This window comes from Onychostruthus taczanowskii, unplaced genomic scaffold (assembly GCF_017590055.1).
Source record: "Onychostruthus taczanowskii isolate IOZ18803 unplaced genomic scaffold, ASM1759005v1 scaffold68, whole genome shotgun sequence".
Taxonomy (NCBI): domain Eukaryota; kingdom Metazoa; phylum Chordata; class Aves; order Passeriformes; family Passeridae; genus Onychostruthus; species Onychostruthus taczanowskii.
The window spans coordinates 3,520,558-3,542,380 of record NW_024504566.1 but is presented as its reverse complement, the minus strand read 5'-3'; the positions used below and the strand labels follow the sequence as shown (position 1 = coordinate 3,542,380).

The 21,823-nt window shown below is 40.0% G+C and overlaps 1 protein-coding gene across 1 annotated transcript; it reads right to left on the bottom strand.

Moving 5' to 3' along the window:
* Nucleotides 1-16,821: 16,821 nt before the first annotated feature.
* On the bottom strand, nt 16,822-18,883 carry SMIM30 (small integral membrane protein 30). The gene is made up of 2 exons (XM_041421064.1): nt 18,748-18,883; nt 16,822-17,966 (listed from the first exon to the last, which is right to left on the bottom strand). Exon 2 carries the CDS (start codon nt 17,893-17,895, stop codon nt 17,710-17,712), a length of 186 nt encoding a protein of 61 aa, XP_041276998.1. The 5' UTR covers nt 17,896-17,966; nt 18,748-18,883; the 3' UTR covers nt 16,822-17,709.
* Between the last annotated feature and the right edge of the window lie 2,940 nt (nt 18,884-21,823).

Genomic DNA, 21,823 nt, shown 5'->3' with positions numbered 1-21,823 from the left:
CTTATTAGAGTTAGCAGCAGACTGACTAGAACTTTCACTAGAAAAAGAGAGGCAAGACAATTTCACTGATTTTTTGATTTAGATCAAAGATGAGAACCATGTCCAGGTTTGGACAACTCTGCTATAAAGTTCTTGAGAGTTATGGCACAGAGCTCTTTCATTTTCTCCTGTTTGAGTTATTTAAGTATTATGGCCAATAAAATAACTCGTGAAATACTCAGCTTTGTTGGTGGTGACTGAGGTTTCTGAATTCCAAGTCTTTAGGTTTTTTCTCCAAATTAGGTACTCTTCAAGAATGACCAAGGAACACTGTTTAGTGAATTGGATCCACTAAGTCCATTCCCAGATCAAGATCATCTTTTTGGAGAATCCTACTTTGATATTCACAGTCTGATATCATCTGCAGGTCTGGGCAGTTCTCTCCCGTGAGATCATGCTTGGGTGCACGTGGCCAAGGAGCCAGGAACTTGAGTGCAGACGTGGGGCACAGTTAAATACAATTGCAGAGGAAATTGTTGGTGTGTAAGCAGCATTTGGGGTAGCTGCCATCCATTTCTTTTGAGGATATGTGCCTTGAAATTCGCAGTTGTGAACCAGGTCAGGGTGCTGGGTGATTCCTATGGTTTCGAACCTTTTCCTCAGAATGGGAGAGGGTTTTGAGAAGTCTGACACTGAGAAATCTCACTAATGGAGTCTGAGGTAGAGATTGGGTTAGAAGAAAGGCTAATGATTACAGCTGAAAAGATGGGTTGAGATACTGTCCTCACTAAGGTCAGTAATGTCCCTCAATTATTTCAGTGGAATGAGGATTTCAGCATGGGGCCAGAAGCTGTCAATAGCTAAAACATTTCAGTAATTAATGTGCTTGCTGACTGCCTTGAAATTTGTATATATGCAATTTCAACCCATCCTGCATAATGTGAATTTAAGCACACTTGGATTTTCCAATATTTCTACAACACAGGAGAAATAATCTACAAGGTGTGCCTACCCCTGTGCAGAGGCCAGCACAAGATTTATGTATTGCTTGAGAAACTGTGATAGATGCTACTAAAGTGCATCCTTTTCAAAGGGCTCAAGGAATTTTTTCAAGGGAACTTTCTTGCCCATGCAGTAGATTTGTGCAAGTTTGGAACAGTATTTAAGTAGGACTTGTATAATACAGAGACCTGTGTAGGACCCCTGCACAATAGAGAATGTCACCTGCAATATATTTGGTTCTTATCCTTAGTAAAGTGTTTTCAGAGTAAAGACATTTGTTGGCAGTGTCTGGCTCCTGGGTTGGCTCTCAACACAAACATAAATTTCACCCCACACTGAAAATCTCTTCAGTGGTCTCAGCCTCAGTGATGCATGTTTTCACCTACAACAAAATTGCATTCATGTGACTGCAACAATTCTTATGGGTAATAATTATATTTTTTATGTTAGCATTCAGCCAGACCCTCTGATGTTTTATAAATATTTCTCAAAAACATTTAATTCAGCATTTAAAAAAATTTCATAATTGCCTTCAAAAATTAATTTGAAGTTCTTAAAAGTAGATCTATGCTGCACTTTTACACAGGAATAAATAAAGGTTTAAATAAAAAAAAAAAAACTTATCTGCCAAACATCTGAAAAATGCTTTGTCCTGCAAAGAAAAACTGCATTACTCTAACAGGAGTGAGGCACCTATATGCTTCTAAAAATCCCTTTAGATACTTACCTGTATCCTTAGGCTTCTAAATACCTTTTGCCAGTTTGTTCACTAGGACTGCATTTGAAAAACTGGACACATCTTCTGCATTTAGGTTTTGTAGATAAACTGCTACATCAGTGCTGCAGTGTTAAGTTCAGTTATTGTGCAATTTAGGTAGTGTGGACATGGAATTGACTTCACTTGCACATCAGGTAGTTAAAAATGCAAATGAACTTAACGGTAGCCATGGGTAATTAGCAATGTTAAATTGCACTTGTGCCTGCAAAAAGATAAGGTACGTTTTTAAAATGCTGGACTTCACAAATGATTTTACATATATGATTAGAGGGAAAAAGAGAAAAGAGAGTGTTAGTGAGTCAAAGAAAGGTTCATATGTTTTTTCTGTTGTTTGTGCACCATATATGTATTGTACTGTGCCGAAGAATTACTGAAGTGCTTGTTTTCATGGCCAAGGATGAGTGATAACAAGTGACTAAAAAAAGATAAAGCCAGTCACATCCACAGTGATGCAGATCGATGATGGAGCTCCATAGAAGGAAAAAAAAGGAACTTCACTGTATCTGAAGAAGTAGTTTCAAGATGATACATTTGTTGCAATACTATTTTTGAACAGTTGAGAATACTCGAGAGTATTTTTCTAATACTTTCATCTTGGATCTCTCTGTGCAAATATATAAATAATGTAATATTCAAATGTAATCTTTATGCAATTTGTTTAGTTCAAGTTTTAGGTTGTTTGGTTAGATTTTTTTTCATAGTGGAGGGTAGGCACTCTCTTATGTGTCTGTGCAACAAGTTTTTAATGTGAATTATTCTGAACTTGCAGTTTTGTTAGTGGGAAGCAGAGAAATTCTTATTCCGTCAACAGTTTTTAGTTAATATAAGCAGCACTGTAAGGATGCCTCAGGAACTGTGCCTGCAGCAGGACCCACAGCTGCAGACCTCAGGAAGACTATTTTTACCTGCACACCTAGCTAGGAGAAAGAACCTCTTGCCAGAACATCAAGAGAATGTGAACTAAGCTTAGTAAAGTTCCTGCTAAATCCGGTCTCTCCACTCTCTTTCTATGCCACAAAACCTGTTGGTGTTTTGGTAACTGAATGTGGAACAGGAGGGAAAATACTTTCTTCTTTCTCCATACAAAAAGTAAAATACCATTCCGTACAAATCTTGTAGATGGGATTTGTTGAAGCATATGTATAGACACACGGAATGGTCTTACAGAAATAGTGATTCATTTATTTAATGTATTTTCATCTGCTGTTTAATCCAATTAATTGTAGATCTTTTAGTATAATCTACAATAAAATATGTCTTTCAACCACTGTAAATACATTCCATTCACTATTTGTTTTTCTCTGCGTGACGGTAATGCGGTATACATCACAGTATACGCATACTGTAATGCGAATACATCACAGTGGTAAAATTCAACAACCAAAATATTTGAAAGCAGCTGAACACATTAGGAATTCATGACTAAATCACCATGGGTGAAAAACGTAATTTTTGCATGAGGCTTATCTAACAAATGATATGAAAACGATCTGGTGAAAAACAGGTAGAAACCATTCCAGAATTCAGAAGTTGAATTGGGAGCATTGACCCAGGGCCACGCTAATGATGTTTTGTTTCTGATGCACGGCTAAGCAACCTTGGCCTCTTCAGTGACTGTTCCCCTATCTTACTTTATGGCACTGTATCAATGACTTTTGGATAGAAGGGTAGCATGCCATACAAGAAAACGTTTCCTGTCAATGCAAGCCAGCACCTCAGGACCACTAACATGGAAAGCTTTGTTAATTTACTACAGTGTTACAGTGATTATAGAAATGTTGTCTGTTAGCTATAGAAAGCTTGTAGATTTTGTTTTTTAAACAGTGTTTGGTTTGTGTTTTTTTGTGCACCTCACCCCTTCTTAGGCATTATGGTTTATAGTCCTTTTGTCTATGTGATTTTAACATTTGATTTTAAGTAAAATGCTTTCCCACAGCTATACAATACTTCTGGTTTACCTTGCTAAATGGAAATTCAGGTCTTGAAATCAGCTAACCCTGCTGAAGCACAGAGCAGCTCTGCAGTGTCATGGTCATTAACAGTGCCAATCACAGCATTCAGGAACACATTTTTCCTATCACCATTATAGGCACCAGTGGAACACTGCGGAGCAAAATGAATGGGGTTAGTGACATTGCAGAGCAGAATGCTTGCCTTGAGAGACAAACTTGAAAATGCTTGAGAGACAGGGGAAAGATGCCTTCTTCCAGCTGAGCTGTGTCCAACATTTTTGTGCATCCAATATAAAGCACAGAGAGACTCATATGAGATGCACATAACTTTTCTTGTTATGTAAACCTAGTCTGTTCCAAGCTCTGTCATAGTTTTCCAGCATATATGGATATGTGCTGAATATTCTTTGGCTGGGGGGACTGCTGGGTTAGCAGGTTTTTCTCCCATCCCTTTTAGTGCTGTTGGTTTGCTAGAGATTATTAGCATGTAGTTGGGGCCTAATGAAAGGAGTGATTATGGTTCATTATTTTTCATATACCTTCTGTCATAAAGCTATATAATGGCTAAGTGAATTTACACATATTTCTTCCCTTCCTTCTCTTTTAAACCTGAAGTCTGATTCTAGTGAAGTCTGATACATGAACAGAGAGGTCTCAGAGGCAGGTGAGGTTCCTATAAATTTTGTGAATGTAGGTGTTGGCTGCTTGTCCTAGAGTTTACCATTTTCCCTTGGCTGGCCTCCAGTTTCAGACTGGCCACACCTCCCTAGGGACCCTGGTCTGTAACTGAGGCTTCAGTACACAGTGATTCATCTGCTAGTCAAAACTGGCCATGGCCTGGAATTCTAGTCCCTTTCCTGTTTGGTGTCTTTGTGACCAGGCTTGTCTACGCTCAGCTGTGCAGCTGAACAGGACCCTGGATATGTCACTGTGGTTTCTGTGTCCAGGGCAGAATGGCAGGTAGCAAAGGCCATGCTGGTTTTGTGACAGGCTGCACATCCAATTGACCAGTGCAGTACAAACTGATCCACAGCCACACTGCTGAGCTCCTCTTGCCTCTGCTGCAGTTACTGCACCATTCCTTCCTGTGCTCATGGAATTATTTGCATGACTATTATCAGTGCATAGGGATATATGTCAAATCAATCATTTTTGTAGAGCTGAGATACACAAATACTTCCATTTTCTGCTATCTTTAAGGTAGGTTAGAGGTGAACCATGGACAGTATGTTGTAGGATTAGACAGACTATTTGACAATAGAATTTTCTATTTCTAGCAATATACTGAGGGGGGATTTAAAAATAATAGGATAAAATAGGATAACTGTCACTAACGTCTTTCAAAGCTGTCTTTTAGGCTGTGCTTAGGGACAAAAATTAACAGTGTCAATGTAAGAAATATTTATTTTTTGCTGATATGACCAGTTCACATCTAGGCATTAGCCTTCCTAGAAATTTGTTGTTCAAGTTTTAAGATAACACATACAGTGTACACATTTTATATATTTATGTATAGATATGACATATATGATTATATGTGTGTATTATGTAGTATTGTGTAATGACTCTGGATTGATGTAAAGCTCTGTAAAGAAAATATAAATTGTTTTAAAGGGTATACTGCTGAATGATAATTGCTTTGAATGCACAAGATTGAGACAATGGAGAATCAAATCTGTAAGGTCTGAGGTGGAGGGTGAACATTAGTTTTGCAAGCAGTTACCATGAGTATATGTTGTACTACCAAGCTTTAGGTCTTATGATCTAGAAAGTGAAAATAGTTTTGGATATTCATGTCAGATCAGCTGTTAACTGTTCACTGCAAATAATTTGATATCTAGAACCGTGGTCCCATTTTGTCAGTTTGTTGGACGTTAAGCATGAAATATTCTCATTTATAAGGAATAAGGAGAAATAATTTTAAGTTTTTACTCTTGTGAGGATGCAAGGAACAGTCTCTCAGTAAAGGTAGGTCATCTTTTTAAGAAACACAACAGTTTGAATTCTGCAGATACTATCAGAACAGCACTGTGAAGGCATGGTAGGGGGAACTGCATGAATGTATCTCGGTTGTAACTCTAAAACTGTAAATATTCATTTCCAACTGCATTGCCTGTTTCATGGAGGTATGAAAGAATGAGTGTTTTCTTTGAAATGTCACCTGCAAAACTAGTCAAGCTTAACTGTAGCAAATGGCAGTATCTTTTGCTAAATTTGACTAGTATTTGCATGTGCTCAGGCAATATTTGAGTATGATATTTAAAGAAAAGAGTGAGACATTGAGCAGAATCAGGATGTTGCACTGTACTAGACAAGACAGTCTGCTGGCAGGAGAAATGCATGGGATCTGGTCCCAGCTACACAGAGGGTTTAGTGCTGGTTTTGCTTTGTTTCCTCATTGTTTACATAATGTCAGGCTGTGGAGCTGAGACCAGGACCTAAATCTTGCCCTAAGGGGCAGGTATCCTAAGCAGCAAACATGGAAGTCAGTCTTTTTTGCCCGCATCCCACTCTACCTCTCTCATTGCTCTTGCATTTTAATAGCTGGAGAACCCAGGATAAACAGGAGACCATGCTTTCCAGGACTGTACTGTCTAGTACTTCAGAGAACTTTTTTTGAAGCTGGGAGACTGGGCTTGAATTCCAGATCTTCTGTTTTGTGCAATGTCAGTAAGTACTAGGTGTAAAAAAGGCTGGATTTCCTGCAGCACTGGGGCATTCACTACTGCTGCTGTACCTTACCTGAACACAACACTCAGGTCAGACTCTGGTAGGGACATTGCTGGGAGCAAGACATCTAGGTTATGCTCTGTGTCACATCTGGACCACTGGGATTCTGCGCTGCACACTCTAGTCAGTTCTGTATGTGAAAGGAAACCTTGCATCCTAAAGTCTAAAGGGCAAATATTAAATGTCAATTGAAAAGTTAGCACTGATAAGTCTTTCTGTTGCTGCAGTGAAGGATTTCTGGGTCCTCTTTTGAAGGATTCTGCTGAAGTCATGTTTTAGGTAATTAAACTACCTCTTAATCTCTTACAGTTCCTCACTGCATAAGTTTATTAAGTCTCCCTGTACTTATTTGTTCTGCATTCTTAAAATAAAATGGGGAAATAAGAGATCCAAATAATATTAATCTGTTTTTCCTAATCTGAGATATGTATGTAGACAAAAAATGCTCTTTTAATGAGTCAACATTAAAAGAGCTCCTCTCAGTACAGTAACCAAGTAAAACATACCTGTTGTGTAATTCTGTGCTGCATTTTAAATTTGGTATTAATGTAATGCTTCAAAAGCTAACAGAACCTTTAGCTGATATCATGCATCTCTCTATTTTATATATATATATATATATATATATAATCTTCTCTATGAATATATATATATATATATATAATATCTCTTCATAGGTATGCATGCATAACAAAACTGTGGCAATTTCAAGAGTTTATGTAAAACTTATGAATTCTATTTGAATTTACGGGTCCTCAAGATGCATCTGTTTCAAACTGCATGCTCTATATTGATAAAAAGAACATTCTTTCTTTTTTCCTAGCCTTTTTAGTGCACTGAATTTTCAAAGGACACTAACACAAGGCCAGCCATGGAACATAACGAAATGCTGGCAAGCTGAAATCAGATGGAAGGCCTTCAGACATAAAGAGCTGGCAATTGCTCTTTATGTCTGAATGATTTATATTCCCATATAGGTTAGTTACCAAAACATGGATCACATCTTGGGAAGAGAAGCAAAAGTTAAAAAAGGGAAGGTAACTTAATGGCCTTTCTGGAGTAAGACATAAGAAATCAGAAGAAAAACTTCTCGCAGGAATGTAAGAAATTATTTTCTGCTGTCACAGCCAGACAGAGACAGTTGAAAACATAAAATTAGTGGAATAACAAGGCTAGATTCAAATTAGTTTTTGGCCAATTTAGGCAAACCTAGTTAGACAATAAATGGAGATGGGATAACCTTCGGTGGATACAGTGAGAAGTTGGAGAGAGCAAAAGTAAAGGCCTTAACTATGAAACTTTCAGACTTCTGGTATACTTGGCATTCTTGAAATACAATTATGAACAGACTTAAACCAAAATTATTTTAAGGTGAGGTAGGTTTTCCACCCTTAAACTCTTTAACCTTTACTTAAAAATCTGCAAATTGGGGGTATGGTTATTCAAATATAGTTCTTAATGAACAGATACACTTTCAAAACAGAAAGCAAAAAAACCTTTTTTTTTTTTTTTTTTATTGTAGAAAGCCTACATCTTAATTCATGCCTGAGGGCTTCTGAAATTGAAAAATACAAGAAGAGTAAGAGGATGAATAATTGCTTGTACTAAGAATATGTTGAGACTTTAACATTGAACTTCCAAGTGCTAAAATGAAGGAAGAGATACAAGTCTAGTAGACTTTGACTCAGCATTATGGCTTAAGGCTTAAGTATGCTGTGATGGGGAAAAAAGTGCATTATGTAGCAGTTTTGAGAAAGGATTTCTTAAGCTTCTCTACCAGGGGATGGTGAGAGATTTGTTCTGGTCTGTTCTGTGTTAGCATCTTAGAAGGAACTTTTGGAACCAGTGTAGTTTATGGGTTTCTATTACTTTGGTAGTAAGTTTAAAGAAACATAACACTCTTTACAAATGTCCCAGTTTCATAAAAGCTACATCTTTCTCTGCCTTTGAAATAAGACCAGAAATAGTTCCTGTAAGCAGGTGACAGGGATTAACTGTTTAAAAGATGAAAACCACATTTTTTCACTCATAAGGTTTATTTACTTAGAATATATTTTTTGAGACCAGGTTGTAGCTTTCGAAGCACAGGACCAAAAGAAATTGGGGATGCAACAGCAGATAATGAAAAACCAAAAACCCGGTGCTGTAAGAGGACATAGAATTCTTACTGACCAAATTGCTTAGCTACTACTGCCTGAAAGAGTACATCTAAGGTATGTCTGTCTGTGGCTCTGCCCTCTTTCTAGGACATTTATTTCCCAAAGCCTGTATTTTACACTGAATTGGGCAACTTTCATTGTCCTGAGTTACAACAGTTGACATTATGATGTATTAAGGCAGCAGACTGACAATTATTATATACAGTCAATTTCAGATTATTTTGGTAGTGTACATAAAGTGATCACATGCTTTACATTCACTACTAGAAGGTCAGTGTCCCCTTGGAAGTAGAAGGGATTTTAATTCTTACTTCCCATTAAATCTACTGGGAGTTAAGCAGAGAAACCTCTGGCAAAACTCATGAAATTTCAGATTTCTAGTCCTTTACATTTCTATCTATAGCTATAATAATTTCCTTGCTGGCCCTTCTGAAATTGAGAGCATGTAATCCTTTTTACTGGGATTTCAGTGTTACTTTTGGACAGGAAAAGAAAATCTATGAAGTTCTTATTTAATACATAGAACCTCATGTAGAGTAGGTGAAAGGAGCTCCTAAGGAACAGTTTGCCACAAACACAGTGCTTTTATTTCTGAAATTGTAAGAACAACAAGGCAGCAAGGTAAGCAGATGTACATCAGTCATGTATGGCACACATACATTAAAAGTGTGCAAAGAGGCACTTTATATTAGTATGGTGTCCCTGAGAGTGGCTTGACTTGTGGATTTTCCTTTGCCTTTCTTCATAAATCCTGGGGAGGGGCAAAACTGTAGAGTCTAAGTTGAATACACAAGTTCTAAAGTGTATTTGTGGAATAAGAGTGGGGAGAATATTTTTTTTTCTAATATTTATTAAGATGTAGGTCAAATAATTTACTGGTAGCAGACTGAGAGAAAAAAAAAAGAAGCTATTTTAAGAACCAATTAGATTTTCACATAAATGGAAATCAAGAATAATTCTACTGCATTACACAGAAGTATAAGGGCTGGTGCAAGGTCAGAATGAAGCCTCTTGTGTTTTCTGTTCAAAATGAATTTAAATCAGGATGACTGCACTGATTTCAGCAACTTCAGGCTGTTTTTAAACCAGATGAAAATTTGGCATTCAGTTATCACAATAATTAATTCAGCTAATATTTTTCTAAGGAAAGAGATGTAGATGGAGACTAATGTGGCTGTAGTTCCCAATGAGCACCATCTGGTGCAAGGTGCACTACTGGTCAAATGCAGGGTCCCCTCCATCCTATCAATGTGTCTACTGCATCCAAACCTGTATTGTGTATTTGACCTTGTCTTAAACTCCCACTGATGCCAATGGGAGCTCCATGTGCAACAAGGATTTTAATTTTTGTGTCAAATCTTAATATTTGCAAAATGTTGACTTGGGCAGGAGTTAACATAATTCATATTTGGGACTTTACACTGGAGCAGCTGAATTACATTTGGAGTACAGTACTAGCCCCATAAACCCATCTCTAAAAATCCCACTCCAAAAAGAGGATTAGTGTTCGTGTGTTGCATTTTCTCCCTTTTTTCCATAACCTTTTAATGCCTCAGGGATTGAGTTTCACTAGACACAGTGGGAGAATCCTGGTACATCTGGTTTCCCTGTGGTCTTACATGATGACTGAACAGCCTCACAGCTTTTGCAGTCAGGTTCCCTATGGGCTCACACTGTGATTAGATTTGTTCACCACAAATAAATCCTTGTTTACAATGAAGATAAGAATGAATCGAGCTTCTGTTTATGCATCCAATTTACAACTAGGATTTCATAGAATCACACAGTAAATTAGGTTGGAAAGGACCTCTGGAGGTCACCTTGTACATTTCTTGGCTCAGACTCTTCCCAAAGATGATTTCTGTTTTCCCTTTTTTTGGATGGACAATTTAGAATATACTTTCATCTGACAGTGTCCTCTGCTTTTCTACTTCTCCTAGATGTATTCACCCCAGCCCACACGGATTCTCTATTTTAAAGGATTATATACTGGGGTTTTTAAAATTAGGTGTACCAACAATATTAAATTTTGAAATGTGAAATCTTTACATCTTTAACCATGGAAGGTTAAAGATGTATCAGCCACACAGCTATTCCTGAATGTTTAAACAAATAGCTCATCACCTATTTGGCTTTCTACATAGTAGGAGATGAATCTATGGAGCAAGAGGGTAGCAGTGACCTGGGCATGCATTTGGCACCCAGGGAGACACAGCTGCCTGTCGCTTCCTAGGCAGGATTTGAGGTTAGACAGCATCCTGTGCATCAGGACAGCCTGCTGCCATAGCCCTGGCATGGGGGATGGCTGTGGCAAAGTTATGTGGAATTCAGAAGGCAGTATGGTCACCCCTTTAGAAGAGCTTGATTTTAATTTAATCCAATAATTTTTTTTTTTGGGCTGACTTCATTGAGATTTGCACTAGAGCCATAATTATTACAAATAATATGCACTTGTTCTCTGAAAAGCACTTTTTGTAGTTTTTTAATATAAAATATATTTTTGTGATTTATGGGTTTTTTTCCTGCAATACTGTATTGTATTCTGCAAATATGATAGGATGAAAGACATGGCTGTGTGACATTTAGTGCTGAATAGTGGTTTCTTATTGGCTACTGCTCCATATATACAGTCAACATCCTTTGTTTTATTTTTTTTATTATTACTTTTTATGAAAAAGGACTTCCTTTTTCTTCAGTAGATATATACCATTTTATAGATTATATACTGTCTACAAATACTGGATAGACTTCTGGAATTTGATCACAAATGGCATTTTTGAAAAGATCACAGTTTTGAAAAGCTTAACTGTTCCTTGCTTTTCACACAGATGCTGAAATAAATACATGCTGTTGAGGAAAAATGAGACAATATGGCTTCTGCTGATCTTCCAGGTCATTTGATAAGATAAAAAATAAAATTTAGAACTGCTACCATGGGACTTATGAACAATCATGTTGCGTTAAAGACTGAGAAATAAGTGCAGGTATTGAGCATGTAATTTCCATAAACATATCAGTTCAGAAATATGTTGGCAGAAAATGTCCTTGAAAAGTTCTAGAATTAAAGACATTCTCATTTCACAGGTAATTCATGAAATGGAAAGTGAACAGATTTGGATAAAGTGACCACTTACTTCACTTTAATTCTGCTGAGATTAAAATTGGTCATGTTTTAGGACAGTTGGTTTTCTGTGAGAGGGTAGGGAATGTCATGGAGTTATATTATTTATTATTAGCACTGTCACAGTCAGCTGCAGAAACAGAAGAATGGAAAAACAGAAGAAAATGACAACACTTCTCTTCTAAGTTTTACAGAACTGTGTTCCTCTGCAGTGTTTTAGCTCTGTTCAGCAAAAGAAGGTAATTTTCATGCTTTTATACCTGCCAAGTGGAGCGTAGCAGTATGAAGATGTATGTAAAATTTTAGTGCCTGGAATGAATGGCAGCTGAGAAATCTGCCAGTACTGTTGGTTCCCATTGAAATTTCCAAGACAATGACTAGTGAGGAGGAACATGGCCAATACAGGAAGACTGGAGCAGAATGCAAACTTTAACCCCAGCAGCAATATCTAGTTTTCGGCACCAGCGTGCTTGTGGACACAGTTCTCTCTTCCCTGCCTCTAATGTTTGCAGCTCCTAGGTCTAATGGAGGGCACTGTGCTTTCAGGCCTTCACTTATGCTGTGTAATGCACCTTCAGCAAATTTGCTGATGACACCAAGCTGTGTTGTGCAGGCGACCCACCAGAAGAAAGGGGTGCCTTCCAGAGGGACCCTGACAGGCTCGAGTGGTGGTCCCATGTGAACCTCATCTCATGAAGTTCAACAAGCAAGGTCCTATACCTGGGTTAGGGCAATCCCAGACACACCTACAGGCTGAGTGGAGAGATGATTGAGAGCAGCCCTGCAGAGAAGGACTTGGGGATAATGATTGATAAAAAATTCTACATGATTCAGCAGAGTGCACTTGCATAAAACTTCCATAAAACCAGCTGTCCTGGGCTGTATCAAGAGGAGTGTGGCCAGCAGGTTGAAGGAGGTGATTCTCCTGTTCTACTCTGCTCTTGTGAAACCCCACCTGGACTACCGGGTGCAGTCCTGGTGCTCCCAAACAGAAGAAGGGCATGGAACTCCAGGACCAAGTCCAGAGGAAGGCCATGAAGCTAATGACTGGAGCACTTCACCGAAAAGACAGGCTGAGAAAGTTGGGGCTGTTCAGCCTGGTGAAGAGAAGTTTGCATGGATACTTCACAGCAACCTTCCAGTATCTGAGGGGGGCCTACAGGGAGGGCAGAGATGGACACTTCATCAGGAATTGCAGTGACAGGAGAGTGAGTAATGGGTACAAAATGAAAAAGAGGAAATTTAGGTTAGATATTAGGAAGAAATTTTAACTGTGATGGTGGTGAGACACAAAGAGGTTGCCCAGGGAGGGTGTGGATGTTCCAACCCCGGCAGTGTTCAAGGCCAGATTCAATAAGGCCTTGAGCAACCTGGTTTGGTGGGAGCTGTCCCTGCCCATATGGCAGGGAAGGTTGGGACTAGATGGTCTTTAAGGAGCATTCCAACCCCTTAAAACTCTGATTCTATGATTATATGGGTCTCTTTTGTTAGCACACTAAAGGGATATTTTGTTTTATTCTTCTCATGGAAATCTCTATTTTGATCTCATCAGATGAATGATCCAGAAACAAAAGGCTCGGCTGACTGCTAGTACACCTGTACCTTAATGTGACAGAGCTTCCCACACATTTTCAAATTCCATTACAGAGAAACTGAGCTGAGGACACACTAGAAGGTTTGGAAATGTTTTGAATGCCTGTATAATTTTATTGTTCTTTATATTTTAGCTCATAGAAATATGTACTTTTATGTTATTTACCATATCACACCTGGTATGTAAATTCAGGTTGCTTGCTGGAAAACTTGTTTTCCAAATGTAATATTTGATGTTACTGTGTATTCATGTGAACTGAAAATCTTTGTAATTTAAAAACTGATTACATTCTTTAAGAATTGAACATTGAGCAATGTAGTTAGCATCTAATGTATTAAAAACTTGTCATTTGAAAGTTCTGAATCTTGATTTTGGCAGGAATGAAATAGTTTGGGTCCTGTGCATCAGTAGTCCCATTAGATCTTGCCCAATATGTTTTGCTGCATTTGATTCTGAATTAGTAGTCTCACTTTTTTCATCTGGTGAACAACACATATTTCCTGTTGACTTCAGATCATTTACTATTTGTTCAAGTGTAAATTAGGAGGACACCAGACTCAAGCTCTCCTTTCCACTGCTCCTAACAATCTCATCATTACACCCGTTTAGATCTGCCAAACCTTTCATCAGATGCAGAAATGAATGGAAAGGTTACTTATCTAGCATAATAATTAGTGCATTTACCATTTAGTGTAAATCAGTTCATCAATTTAACAATGTTTACCTTGTTATAAACAGTGAACTCCCCTTCTCACACAGCTTATGTAAAGGGCATTATGCAAAGAGGAACCAGGGCTTCAGACTGTGTTTAACTGTGTCTAGTCAGTACAGAAGAGTCTGGGCTAGTCCAGGGACAGCTCCCATGGAAAGGCATGTGAGCTGAGAAGCACAAGCACAACACACTCCAGAAAACTCAGTGAGTATCCTGGAGACACCAACTCCTTCCTCTGACTCCATCGTAAGACAGTGATTCTCCTTCTACTTTGCTCCAAGGATACAATTGGGATGCAAGCATTAATACCTGTAAACATATAAAGGTCCTCAAATGCAAGACATCATAGAACTGCCAGGCCTTACAACAGCATTAAAGCAGCATCACCAGCAGCAGCAGGGTTTATCTGAGTAGGAGAAAGAGGTTTACCAGCACACACCTAGAGAAGCAAGTGCATTAGGAACTGTGTGAAACCTTTGTATTCCAGCCCCAGGTACTGCTGTACATTGCAGAATGGTAAGGCCTAGCTGGTGTGCAGCATGTGAAGGTATGTCAGGAGAAGTGAAGGCCTTCTGTCCATTCACAAAGAGACTGTACACGGACTGTTAAATGTTCCAGGATGGCAGTGTTTTAGCTGCACTATTGTTAAAGCATATGGAAATCACAGCAGTCAAAAGCTACTCTTCCTTGTCCTGCAGGTGTTTTTTAATCAGAGGGTAGGTTGTGTTTGTTAAGAGGTGGACATTGTCAGGCTGCTTCTACTTTCTGCTCTGAAAACAGCTACTAACAGCACTAGCTTAATGCACAAAGTGAACTGATTGGTGCAGCAGCTGAAATCCTGAAAGAGCTAGAACCCTGATTTTACAAAATGCTGGGATAAAACTTCAAATAACTAAAAAACTTCAAATAACTAAAGCAATAGAACATAATATTAAAAGAAAAAAAAACAAAACCCAAAACCAAAAAAAACCAAACCCCAAACCAACAGAAAATGGTCTTTCAGATCCTTGTGTATCCAGCAAGAAAACTGACATAAATAGCTTTTCTGGTATAAAGGCAACTACATAAGATATGTTGAAAATTCATAGTCAAAAGGAAAAATAAATACTTCAAGTTTTCCCTGTACCAGACAAACGGGATTCATTGCAACTACAAGCTGACTGCGTGAAAGTAAGGGGACCAGCTCCCTGAAATGCTTTAAAGTTACTGAAATGGGATAAACAAGTAGTAGGACCATGAGAAGTACAATCACTGCACAAATGTTAACTGAAATCATACCTTATGATACATTAGTTCATAATGTTATCCAACATAAGCAAAAGTAGGTATTATGTAATAATAATATTAAATAATATTCAATAATATAGTAATATTAAATAATATTCAACAGAAGGAATTCCAACAGTTTCAGTCACTTGTGTCATCTCAATTTTCCTTTTCATAAGAATTATTCCATCAAGCTGTTGACAAATCATACATCAAAGTTTATTAAGACAGAGGAAAAACAGGGGTATCTGATTTTGCACTCAAGTAACTGACAAATGCAAGTCTTTAACAATAAAGCTTCTATCAGAACCCAAGAAACAAAGCCATTATGCTGTGCAAACACCTTTCAATGAAGTACATACAGCTTTGGGCAAATAATATAATGTCTCATATCCCTATTGCCTGAAGATAATTAACTCTGTTACAATTCTGTTCTCCTGCAGTGAAACTGTTGCCCAATTCTGTGAAACTATTGCTAGGGATCTTTTCTAAGGTATAGATAAAGGAGTCTGTGAAAATCTGCTTGTGTTAAAATGTATTCTATTGAAAGACTTAATATTTTACTGAAAAAATGGCAACATTTTTTAACTTTGGGAACTATAAAGTTAATTGAGTAACAATTTTGTGGGGGGTTTTATTAGGCATTTTTGTTTTGTTTGTTTTTTGCTTTTTTTTTGTTTAGCTAAACTGGAACATCAAAGATCACACTTTAATCTGAGCTTGCACCCACCCAACTGAATTATCACTAACAGGATAACCTACTGCTGCTAGGCAGCTTTCAAAGGTGATACTTCTATCTGAAGGGGAAATTAACAGCCTCTTAGGGCTGTAAATTTCATTTCTACATAGTAATTGTGCATTCTGTCCCTTTCTTCCAAAAATGGCATGCTGAAATCAGGATCTGGAGAACATGATCTGCCCACCCAATTACTTACATAAGTAATTGCCCATAGCCATTGCTTTGTGCTCTACTGAACAGAGGCACAGAGGAAATGGAAGAATAGTATCAAAACACGTAACTCTGAAAGATAAAAGCCAAGATTTCTAGCAAAGAGTGGCAGTGTCCACAGCACAAGATCAGAAGGAAATTCTTGGAGCTGCGGAGAGCTCATCTTCCTGTGCTCCTTATTCTGCTGCTGTTACAGATTGTGCTCCTTGGCTCAACCTGGAACACCCTAACAAGTCAGAGAAACTTGTGGCAGACATTCTTGGCTGAGCCATTTCACCTTTGGTACTTAAAGAAACAGGTCCTAGACACACCACTGTCTTTCAACCATATACCACACAATCTGACTGAACATGAATAGAATAAGACTATTTACATCTCCCATTTTGCACCAGGATTTTTTACTGTGGTTTTGGTCCTAATCTTCTTGTGGAAGTCATATGCATCAGTTAGAGAAGCCTAAATGTTTAGCTAGCAACATAGGTTTGTCACAAGGAATACACAAGAACAATGGACTAATTGACTAAACCCAGGATTTTAGCAAGTTATTTCTACATTGCAAAAGAAACATGTGCACAACGGTCTTGTTATAGTTTTAATAACCTTCTAATGAAGAAGCACACAGAATTCCTCATCAAAATAATGAAGTCTTCAGTTTTGGAGAAAAAAGCATAAACAACAAATGAACTAAGCCTTAAACCTGGTGTGCCTAGAAAAAAGCTGAATACAAAAAATAAGAGACTAATCTGATTTACAGAGCCTTACATGTACTTTTCTGTGAAATACATGTTAGGTAAAAATGGTGATCTCATTCTTAGGTGTATCTACTTGGTAATAAGAACACAGGCTACAGGAGCGGCATATTCTAAAATAAAAATACTCTAAAAATATTCTAAAAAAAAAAAAGCCTTTCATGTTTCCTTAGTTATCTTAAGTCTTTTCCATGTGACAGCAGAAGTGAGCTGTTAGGTGTTAACTGTCATTACAGAGAATGTGAGCGTGAGCACACGAGTTGGAGCAGTCTGCTTGCTAGCTATCTAGTTAGGACTAATTTCAAAACTCTTGTCATCTTGACTGGAAGATTAATAGCTGCTTCCTCCTGATTAAACATTGAAACCAAAATTATGGAACTTGCTGATGGCCTCCCTCATATGCTACATTTATAAACTTCTACTGTGAGCCACTCTGTAGTTTTACTTCCTCATTCAAAAAGCTTTTTACCCTTCTCTAAGGCAATAGTTAAATCACAAACAATATAAAATTATCTTTTTGTAATAAGGACAGATCATACAAATCCCTTTTACTAGTGCAGCCTTGTACCGTCTTGACTCTGTTGTACTGAACAGTAAGAGGGGTTTGCAGAAATATCTACTACATATTTTTTGAAAGTTATCCAGAGCCAAAGCTCAGTCTTACACCCAACCCCAAGCTGTGTTCGGGAATTCACTTCATCTGAGCATTTTCTTGAAGTCACTGCTGCCCGTTCCTTCTCCTTGCATACAAGCCAAGGCAGGCGCAGAATCCAACGACACTGACAGCGAGGCCTAGGAGGAAGGCAATGGTATCTCCTGCGTCCAGGGCTTCAACTACTGGCAGCACCAGCAGCAGCGACAAGAGGACCAGGAAAAGTTTTGAGGTGCTCTCGGTTGAAGGCATGCTGACAAGCAGCTGACCCCAAGGGGAAGTTAAATGAAGAAAGTGGTGGACAGCAGGTACTTCACTGCTATCTACAAGGAAAACAAAAGGAACGTTACATGATTTTCCTTCCTCCTCCCCTGGATTTGTCTTGCCAAAAGCCAACTGACTGATGCATTACAGGTATCTGTGTGGAGCTCATGAAATTTAGGTTTTGTCTTCCCAATTACAAAAGTAAATGACTTATTATCATGAGACAGCCACAGTGGATTTGCTTTCTTGTTATGTAACTCTGTGGAAACTAATCTTTTGAAGACTTACCGCGAGGTAATGTCAGAACAGGCTCTCCTGCCTGCAGCTACCAGAGCCTGCTGACCTGGTGCCTTGCTACGCGGGCCTGTTTCACCAGGTGTTCAGGGCCTGGTGGCTCCTGCACATCACTCACGCACACTTCATAACACCGGGCATCCTCGGGATCCCGAGCACGGACAGACTGCGGTACATTGGGGAGGGCGTGAATTTAACCTCCCGGGCAGTGCCACCGTGCTCACCCTCACTGCGGGACAAACGCCAGACGTGGTTCCTACAACTTGGAAAGGCGCTCCCAAGGAGCGCGCCGGGACCAGCCCGGACCGCCCTCTCCGCAATACTTCTTCCCGCAGGGATGGCTCGTTCCCGGGGTGCACACGACAAAAACCCGCGCCGGGACACCCGAATAAGCGGCTGCCCCGCTCGCACCCCGGCGGGGCCAGCGCCGAACCCCTCCAGCCCCGGGGCGCCCGCGCTTCCCGTCCCGCCGCTGCGCGGCTGCGGGGCGGCCGCTCCTTGGGGCAGCCCCCGGCAGGCCCTGCCCGCACGGTGCCCCTCAGTCACCTCCTGCCGCCGGCTCCGGACTGGGGCCGTCCCCGCTCCGCGCCGCCCGCGGGGCGCTCAGCAGCCGAAGGCGCCGGCCCGCGCCGCCCCGCCGAGCTCCCACTGCCCGGCAGCGGCCATGACAGGAAGGGGCGGTGGCGCGGCCGGGGGCGGGCGTGACCCGGCCGGGCCGTCTCCGCTCGGCTCCGTTCCACTCCCGCCGCGCCCACCGTGATTCCCCGGGGCGGCTTGGGGGCACAGCCGCTGCCAACTGCCCGGGCGCCCGCGGGCCCCGCCGGTGGCCCCGGGAGCGGTGCTCGCCAGGCCGACCTGGGCCTGGAGGGATGCGGCGGGGCCGGGCGCCTCCCGGGAGCCCCGGCCGGGGGTGCCGGCTGCTCCCCAGGGTGGCTCCCAGCCGGAGCCCCGGAGTGCCCGAGGTCCGATAAACGGGACCGTGAGAATGTCAGCAGAGGGAGCAGCGGCCACCTGCCCTCACCGCGGCACCACTGAAGTGAAAGTATAGAGACACACCGATTTGGGCTGGTCGTCTGATCTTTTTTTCTACAAATAAACGAGTAGAAGTCACCATGAGTTTGCATCATTTCAGATTTAGGCCCTTGTGATAATAGTACTAGTATGTGCCATCATAACCAATTCCTACTCTGAGGAAAGCAGTTCAAGCAGTTTTGTATGGTGGAGAGCAGCCTGTGCCCTTGTAAAACAAACAAACAAAAATCTAAGGGAGGTGTTAACAGGTAATTAAGTGAGAGCACTCCCCAAGATCTCAGCTCATCCCAATTTTTATCTTATTTATCCTTTGAATAAGGCTGCTTGTAGAAATTGCATATTAGGCTGTTTTGTTGCACTAGGTAGTTCTTAAGCAGAGCCCAGTCTTATTTACTGCCCAGTCAGTGGCAAAGGTGTGTGCCTAAGTTTAGATAAAAGACCAGTGGGCAATTATTATAAGTACATAATATGTTTCTTTGGAGTGCTCAGAGAAATAACCCAAAGAAACTGCTAATTTAATGTCAAAATCAGTATAAAATTGTAATTCATTACGACAAGCCTTGACTCATGACTGAGGACCCATGTCCTCACAATGTTTGCTATGACTTCTGTAAAAAAAAGCAACTTTTATAAACGCTTTTCTTTAGCAAAACAGTTTCTGATGAGCTTCTTTAAAGAGAAATGGAGATCCAGATAGGGCATTCAACATACATACAGCTTTGTCTTTGCCTTATAAAATTTCACTGTAATTGCCTTTGAGCAGCCATTCCTCATGGCTATAGGAACTTCACACATCTGAGGTGGGATATTACTTTTGTGCCAATGATAATTCTTTTATTAATGCCCTTCTTTTCCCCATCAGTCAGGATCCATCAGCTATCAATTGTCATAAATTATAAATTTCCAGGGATAGAAACATCTTTTTGCTCCTTTATTCCAAGTGCCATGAAAGCATCATCTTTATAAGCAGCAGTGCCTAGACTCTGATAATGCAAATAATAACAAATATCAGTATAACTCGTAACCATCCTTTTTATTAATTAAATGCCTATTTCACAGTTATTCAGATCTTAAATACTTCATTCTTCATGTTCAGTTCTGAAGGCATTTTCTCAATAAGGTGATGCCAGATAAACTCATGGGAGAAAAATCTGGAAATTTCTGAGAATCTTATAGCATGGAGAAGAGTAACACCATGATGCCTAGCCCATTGTCTAATCAGTCACAGACAGATCATAACCCCTAAAGAACCTGAAGAATGCAATTTGAAGTGCAGGATGTGCCATCTCCATCACTGCTGTCAGCTCTGAAGAGTGAGCCTTGGAGTCCTGGCCCTCTTAGTTCCTTGCTTAGTCTATTTACTGCGTCCTGCACTGTTGACAAGTAAATGTTACACTGTTCTGCAGTGTCAAAAAATGTTGGGTTCATCCCTCTAAATTTTGGTGCTGTATTTGTTGTTGCCACCACTTACCAACTAAAATTTTCGGTAGTTGTCATTTAGTCCCGCCAAATAGATGCAAAGAGACTGAACAATGACTTTCAAGTGTCTTTTGTAACTAGAAATGTCAGTACCGAGAACTGGCATTTTTGGAGCTAACTATTTTGAAGGTGAAGAGTGTAAAATCCAAGAGAAAGACTGGGTTTAGCACACTCCTCTTAGTATCTCAAGAACTGTACACATTCACAGACAGTTGAAATGACACAAAATACAGTATGTATGTAGAAAATATTGATTGTAAGATGTATAATTTATTAGTAACATGGAAGTGCCACTGAGAGATAGAAAACAGTGCCATTTGGGGATACCTCTTTGGCTTATTAGCTCTTTCAATGCAATTGCATTTTGTAGTTTGGCTTCAGAAACAGTGCTTCTTTGGAAAGAATCCAACAAAATCCAAACAGTCAAGGAGGCTCTGTTGGTTTTTGTGCTGTCAGAATAGCAGAGAAATGTGTATTCAGCTTCAAGCTCTGCCATCAACTTCCTGCATCACCTCAGGCAAATCTTCCTTTTGACCTATCACTGCTTTGATTGCTTAGCTCAAGCTATTATGTAACTAATATTCAGAGGAAAGTCAGAGAATTCCCAGAGCTGACAAGCTAAAGCTTTGTAAATTTTGAGCACAAGGCTAAGGAGGTAGGTATATTGTGAGACTGGAAATTGAAAATAAAGTGTACTTTCTGGAGCGGAAAAAGTTATAATCAGCTACACCCTGAAGGGGGTATTTGTGGGGGTTTTGGGTTGTTTTTTTTATTCCTCCTTCTTGGTTCATCTAGTTTTTTGGGAGCTGTTTATTTATTGCATGACCACACTGATCTGATATCATACTTTCACGCCAGCCAGCAACCTAGCCCCACACAGCCAGTGGGTCCCTGCCCCACCAGCAGGCTTGGGAGAGAGAATCTAGTAAAAACTAGAAAACTCATGGGTTGAGTTAAAGACAATTTGACAGGGAAAGCAAAAGCTGCACTCACAGACAAGGCAAAACAAGGAGTTAATTCGTTGCTTCCCATGGGCAGGCAGGTGTTCAGCCATCCCCAAGAGAGGAGCACCCCTTCACACATAACAGTGACTGGGTGCAGTGGGTTTGCA